Here is a 7,642-nt window from a genome sequence, read left to right on the forward strand (position 1 = left end):
TTTTGTTGATTTTATGTAAAATTACTAAATTATTTCTAAATTATAAAAATTCTAAAATTACGAGTAAATATGAATGAATTATCCAACAAAAAATATGATCGCTAATCTCTTATTTTAATTGACAATTATTTATTTTGATCCATAAATAATTATAATTATTGACCAAAGTTTATTTGACAAGTATTCTGAATACTTTATACGACAAAATCAAGATTGACTAGTAAATTATCGGTAAATTAGTTATACATTTGTTAACTTGTTATATAAAGATAAAGTTTATTTTGTTATAGAAAGTCAAAATTTATTTCTAAATAATTATATCATTTCCCTTATGTTAATTTAATTTCTAAATTTCAACTTATCATGCTCGTAAATTAACTTGTGCTCGTAAATTAATTGTTAGTCATTTATAGCTTCTATATTAGTATAACGAAGGACTGATGGAAGTGCCAAAGGCCAGCTAACCGTCTTTTAGGATAATATCAAGGATTAAGAAGTCCCCTCGAGACAAACAGTCGGACTAGTACATGAGTCTTGCCACTAGATCCATAACCCAGGTAGAACACCCGGACTGGCTATGTGCATTTTCGGTGGCCATAGTAGATTTGAGGCGTTTGACACAATGGCTGACCAGACGACCAGGTAATAGAGGTGATGGTTATGGGATGGGTTCGGCGATGTCAAATGGCATACATTTTGGAGGAGAGGTGGCGTTGCCGATGACTATCTCCGGTCAAGTCGAGTCCTTGTTTTGTAATTACTTCAAAAATAGATTTATTATAGATTCTCAAAATATCAATACAAACATGCAACAAACCGTTCGTTCTCCTGCACGATTTAGCTCAAGAAATCTATAGCAAATTGAAAAAAAAAAAAAAAAAAAAACCTAGTTAAGAAACAAGCTCCTTCATTGTACCCAAAATATTATTCACGATAACTTCCTGCACAACTTTTAGGATTATTATGACCAAGCTTGGATATTAACTTATCCCTATCTAAACACAATACACCATATTGTCTTGTTCCTTTCAGAAGCAGGCTTATAATGAGACAATTTAGGAGATGTAGATAGCATGGACCAAGGCATGTTTACAGAATTCTGAGTTGTAGATTAGGGTAATCAGTTCTGCCCTTGTACTTGTCAAAGAGCACCTGGAGGGCATGAACAAACCGAGCATGTGCCTCATTTATCTGTGAAATCAAGAAACAGACAATCATACATGTTTTATTCCAATGCAAAAAATTTGCCCAGAAGATTTGGTTTTGAAAGCATTGGCACACTCGATGAGTGAAGCGCGCCATCTTTGTTTACCTCTTCTGCAGTGGGCTTTGGATTCTTCAACAGCTCGATCGGTCGTCCGACTACAACGTGCAATGGATGCCGAAACGGAATTGGAGTTCTGCATAACAGGAAAAGGTTGCTTATGATAAGATCGAGCCAAGAAAAACCAGTTCTAAAGCTAAATTTTGGAGGGTAAACCTACCCAAATCTTCCCCAGAAGACCAATGGAGTAAATTTTAGTGATCGAGCAATCTGGAAAAACATTTTCCCAGTAGGCTTCCACCACCGATAGACATAGCTCTGTCGGTCAATAATTAATAAAAATTTATTTTCACATTTCTTTGTTTAAAAACCTGATCATATCATCATAATTCTGGCAATGCAAAATCCAGTTGCAGCTTTGAGAATTCATGTGGTCGTATCATCATAACGGATAAAAAATCAAACCTGACCAAAGCAAAAGACAGGAACTAGAGGGCATCCTGTCTCAATGGCAATTCGCACAAACCCTTTTCTTGTTTTAAGGAAAGCAACCTATTAACCACATGGATTTGACTTGTTAGTATTCAGATGCTCCTTTGTTTATCCGAAATCTAAATAAGCAAATAGACAACTGAAATATCAGGAAAGCATACGATAAACAATGAAAAGCAATACATGCTAGAAACGTTATTATTAACCTGAAAAAAGTAGTGAATTGAGAAAGTAATTTGAATTTAGAATAAATGTATAGCATTTAGAACAAGATCAATACATTAGTCTGCAGTGAAGTATTTGGTTCAATGAAGAAGACCGACCTCAGTGTCATGGCTCAAGTGAAGTGTCTCCTGAACGCCACCCGGCACAATGATGCAGCTGTACCCAGCTGCTAAATATGAATAGAAGTTCTTCCTTGATGCAGGGATTAGCCCAAGCCATGTCCAAATCTGCCTCAGAAACGGAGTGTAGAAAACCTGACGAAAGATTCACAGACGCAGAGAATTAGAAATCACAGATGCATCAAAAGAAAAGGAAGAAAAATGTTCAAATAAAATTGATTATATCTACTAATAGATCCAATGACTAAAAATGAGGGAACCTTACTGCACTGCTTGCGAGAACCTTCATCTTACGCAGTGGCATGAACTTCGCGTCTTCCCCAAGAGCACAAAGAGCTATTGGCAGGACCGAGTGTGGCTCATAACCAAACACTGCAATATTAACAATAGTGGCACTCACCAACTCTATAATTCTAAACAAAGAAATCAAACATATCTGCTGACTATTGGTGATTTGTTTTTCTTTAGCCAAGAAAATTTTTTGATTCAGGAAGGCAAACACAAAGACATCAAAATAATGCAAAAAGGTCAGGAAAATGGTAGCAGAGGCTAGTTTTTGCTGTGATATTTATTTAATATTAAAAAAGATATTTTGGAATAACATTAGAACATGAAAAGTAAATTAAAATGATCTAATAAACAAATGAAACATGAAACTAAATAATAATTAAAAGTATACCAAGGACGCCTTGAGTATATAGTTTTAATCAAACATCATTAGCACTAGTTTAGTTCAAACTAATTACATTCATGAGAGACTTGCAAATTTCCAAAGACATATAAGCAATATTAAGTTTCATAATGACAAATGTATTTCATTGTTGATGTTGAAGTTGATGTAGGCCTGATTTATGTTTGTTGGTATCAGTGTGAGATTGTCCTATAACAGAAATGGAGATGAAAAAACAAGCCTCTGCAAACGATAACCCTAAGAATTTAGTGGTGGATAAGAGGTTACCGTAGGCCTGATCCGGGTCGAAAGCCGTGATATCCTCCAAATGAAGGGTGATGGGAAAATATCCACACGCATACTTACAAATATACCTGATATTTTTTTTATATAAATGGAAAAAAAAAGACAAATTGCGAAGGACATTAACCAAAGTATAAACTAAACTAGGGTTCCACGAAATTGATGGAGAAATTTGATACCTTGACAATTTCCGACCCAAATAATTTCCATCGTCGAGAGGAATCACCATGAAGATAATCAGAATCGCAAAAACCCTAAATCAATTAAAAGAAATCATTATTATAAGAATCAAGCACGGCCAGAAATACCGAAGGAGCGCCGGGAGGATACGAACGCGATGGCGATGTGGGCGGGGAAAAGGAGGAGGGCGGCGAGGACAAGAGCGACGTTGAAGTGGATGGCGCCGAGCAAGAGGACGAGGGCGACAATGGTTCTGAGGAGGGAGTAGTCCGTCCGTTTGAACACCGCCGGTTTCCCGGCCACCTTCCCGTCGTCCTCATTCATCACGTCGATCGACATGACAAGGACAGAGAGGAGGAATTGAAGAAGAAGAAGTAGCTGATGATGCACCCAGAACTGCAGATCGCTAGGTGGGGTGGTTCTGGTCTTTATATACCGATCCAGAAGGGCCACGAACGAGGTCGGAGAGTCTCAGTCAGCCATCGATTTAAGATCCAACGGCAATCATGCATGCCACAACGCGACAACGTTGACCGTCGGGAAGAGGATGCTGATGACACGTCAGCAGGACTTCGCTGTCCAGGAGCTGCTTAATGCAGAAAAAAAAACAAAAGGAGTGTTTGGAACGGAAAGAAAACGAACAAGTAAAACAAAATTGAAATCAACTTCTTAATATGAGAACAATTAAATGAACTCCTCTTTTCTTTTCTCTTTGTTTTTCTTTCTAAAAAAAGAAAAGTCTCCACGACCGACAAGCGGAAAAACCAAGGAAAGAAGATACAAAGAAAAAAAACGAAAAGAAAACATCAAATTATCTCATAAGTTTCATAAATGTGTAAATCATGTTTTGAAATTACTAAAACACGTACTTAATATCTATTTTACCTCACTATTTATTCGTCGTCGAATGGATTACTGCAGTGCAATTGATTCGGCCATATTTTTTTTTAAAAAAAAAAAATTTAAAATTAGACAAATACGGGACTTATTTCTATATTACTCGAACTCTCTATGTATATCAATCAATTTAACTCAAAATAACTCAATTAGAATATTTATTTAATTCTCCTGTGTCTATTCTTATATGATATAATTTCTTACGAGTAATATTTTTTTTAATATCAATTAGATTTTTTTTAATCGTTAAATATAAATTTTAATCTATTGCTTAAGGTTGCAATCCATTCAGAATATTTACACGGTGATGAACAATAATTTCGATCCATTGCTAAAATATAGCAACCAATTATTTTTTTTCGTAATGATTAAAATATCTCATTGTATTTAAAAAAATTATTATTCTTATATATTATACCAAATTAATATTTAAACTTTTATTTATATATATATATATATATATATATATATATATATATAAATAAAAGAATTAAATAAACACATAGAACTTAGTTCTATATCATTTCAAAATCTCTATATCTATTAATCACTTTCGATCGAAATCAGAGTCGAAATTAACTAATAAACTTGAAGAATTCAGAATGATATAGAATCAAATCTTATATATTTATAATTATATATACAATCTTAAATATCAATTTAACGTATTATATTAACAACAATCATTTCTACGAATAATTTTTAATCATTTAAAATAAGATTTACATGTTTTGCAGTGTAGCAATCACAATTGATTAATTTTTTTTAATGATTAAAAAATTTGATCCATATTTAAAAAATTATTATTTTTAGTATAGTATGTCAAATTAATATTTAAAGATATGAATATAATTAGGAGAACTATATAAACATATAGAACTTAGTTCAATATCATTACGAGCTCTCACCATCAGTCGGTGTCAATTAAAACGGGGCCAAAATTAATTGATTAATAGATATAGAGAACTCGAAATGATATGAAACTAAATTTTAATATTTATATCCTTAAATATTAATTTAGTACGGACGATGTATTTTTGTACATCGTTTTGTACCCAATCAAGACATGGAGAAGGAACCCTTCGTGCCTCTAAAATGCCTTCTGTAAAATCCCATCCATATCCCTGAAGCCAGGGAATGAAGATCAAAGCAACATCTTAAGAATTATTAAAAAAAAAACCATAGCTAAAACACTCAAAAAGATCTTTGTTAACTATCTGATGATTCGACCTGAATAAGTTTGAGTAAATTATCTCGGTAATTCACCTTCCTGAAAATTGCAAATCAACAGGTTACTGAGGATACTTACAAAGCCAAAAAAAGAGGGAAAAGCAGGAAATGGGCAACAATCTGGACTAATTAGACTGATGGCCACAATATTAATGACATTATCATAATGGAATTATCAGGTAATGCACTTAATTAGCTCTACATCAAAATTAATAAGAATGTACATCATATTTAAAATATCGATTCAAGGATAAACACATGCAAAGAATAATGAACAAGTACATAAGTTATAGGAAAAATAATCAAATAATGAATTGAATTAAGAGAAAATTGCTCAAAACTCCCTACTAACACATTATTCTTCCTCCTTAATCCCTACGTCATAAAAAATTTATTTCCACTCCCTACATAAAACTTTTCTTGCATATAACTCTCTAATACATACCGATTTATCTAATTGACTTTTATTTTTTATAGGTACAAAAGGTCTAAAAGGAGATATAATTCTTCCTAAATTCAATACATTTATACTAGAATCTAGTATATTTGCTATCAAATTGAGCACGACTCTTTTTTCATCTGATCAATCGATTGGGAGCTCATACCAATCAATTAACTTAGGATGAATCGATTGGTCAATCAATTCAGCCTAAATCAATCGATTAGTATGATTCCCAATCAATTGGTCAGGTAAAAAAAGAGTTGTGTTCAACTGGATACAAAATATATTAATTTTTTTTTAAAAATTTGTTGTGTTCAAAGGATGCCCATATATCTCTACGATGGTATGATATTTTTCACTTTTGGCCTAGGCCTTCATGACTTTGCTCTTGGGCTCTTCCCAAAAGGCCTCATGCCAATAGAAATATCCTACATCCTTTTAAACCTATGATCTTTACCAAATCTTTCCAATATGAGACTTTGATTGAAGTCCAACAAAATTATACTAAATTTAGGAGGAATTATACCTCCTTTTAAGCTTTTTTTTACCTATAAAAAATAAAGATAATTAAGTAAATTGATATCTGTTATATTTAGTTAAGGACTAAATAATAAATAATTTTAAACATAGGAACTGAGTGTTGGTGCAGCCGGCAAGAGGGGGTGAATTTCCTGAAATAGAGAAATAAAGCTCTTTCTCGATCTTCGACTCAGATTAGTAGCACACTTATGAAGTTAAGCGATTAATAAATAAATAAAGACACAAAGGAATTACTTGGTTACAACCTAGGCGGTTATTAATCCAAGGCAAAGGAAAGCGTTAAAAGATCTCCTTCTATAGGTGGAGAAGCCTATTACACTTTTTAAAAGCTCAGGAATATGCTAAGAAATGAAAGCTAGAGTTGATACATATTTCCTAAGTCCAAAGATCTTTTTATAGCCCTTGAAAAATCTTATTTGTACCTTGAGGGCACCATCAAAGCACTTGGAGGGGCGCCTCCAGCGAGGCGCAGTGGATAAATTTTTATCCATTGAGAACAACTACTTTGACTGGTCGAAGGCGTCTTCCATGCTCAAGGAGGGTGCCTTCCATGCTTATGGAGGGTGCCTTCCGCCTGAAGGTGGTAGAGGCGCCTTCAACCCTTGTTGAGGGCGCCTCTAGCAGTCTTCATCAGCTTCTTTTGCTCTACCGCTGCTCCGGTCGCCTGGGTGATTGCGGCCAACTGAAATAGAGCTCACCCGAACCCAATTTTCGACCTTCTCCTCAAGCAGGCTTCCGCTCTGGCTTCTCGTCCCATGAACATCACGTACGTTCTTCTCATCCACCGGTGTACTCTTCCGCAGTACCTCGTCCCTTAGATGCACCGAACCCGTCAGCTCCCTTCCCGTGTCATCTTTCTCGCTATCTACGTCTTCTGCTCGACTTCCTGTACTCCTAAGCTCCTACACACTTAGACACAGGGATCAAAACAAAACAAAACCTAACTTAATTTGGTTGATCACGCCACAACAACTACGGAGTCCAACAATCTCCCCTTTTTTGATGTGCATTAACCCAGGTTCAAGTTAGGGTAATAACGAACAAGTTGTAATAAAAGAAATTGCAAAACATTTTAAGCATAAAGTTGTTGGTGCAAGCTGCACCAGAATCAAACCTGAGTTTTGATGTTGTCAAAGGTTCCAAGTTAAGTCTTGTTATGATCTAACAAGTTGACTGAGTGTGCAGGATGTTTACTCAACCGGGAAAGTCCTAGCTGGAGGCTAGGCAGAGAAATCTTAGCAGGTCGTGGAACCTAGGTGCAAGTCCAAGTGGGTCGAGGC

General features: G+C 34.9%; 1 protein-coding gene across 1 annotated transcript; it reads right to left on the minus strand.

Moving 5' to 3' along the window:
• Positions 1–907: 907 nt before the first annotated feature.
• Positions 908–3,641, minus strand: LOC122027592 (diacylglycerol O-acyltransferase 2D-like). Its single transcript, XM_042586580.1, has 9 exons — positions 3,408–3,641; positions 3,253–3,327; positions 3,059–3,144; positions 2,366–2,472; positions 2,080–2,235; positions 1,730–1,816; positions 1,485–1,582; positions 1,313–1,400; positions 908–1,191 (listed from the first exon to the last, which is right to left on the minus strand). Exons 1-9 carry the CDS (start codon positions 3,590–3,592, stop codon positions 1,090–1,092), a joined length of 984 nt encoding a protein of 327 aa, XP_042442514.1. The 5' UTR covers positions 3,593–3,641; the 3' UTR covers positions 908–1,089.
• Between the last annotated feature and the right edge of the window lie 4,001 nt (positions 3,642–7,642).

The sequence above is a fragment of the Zingiber officinale genome, chromosome 10A (genome assembly GCF_018446385.1).
Source record: "Zingiber officinale cultivar Zhangliang chromosome 10A, Zo_v1.1, whole genome shotgun sequence".
Lineage (NCBI taxonomy): Eukaryota > Viridiplantae > Streptophyta > Magnoliopsida > Zingiberales > Zingiberaceae > Zingiber > Zingiber officinale.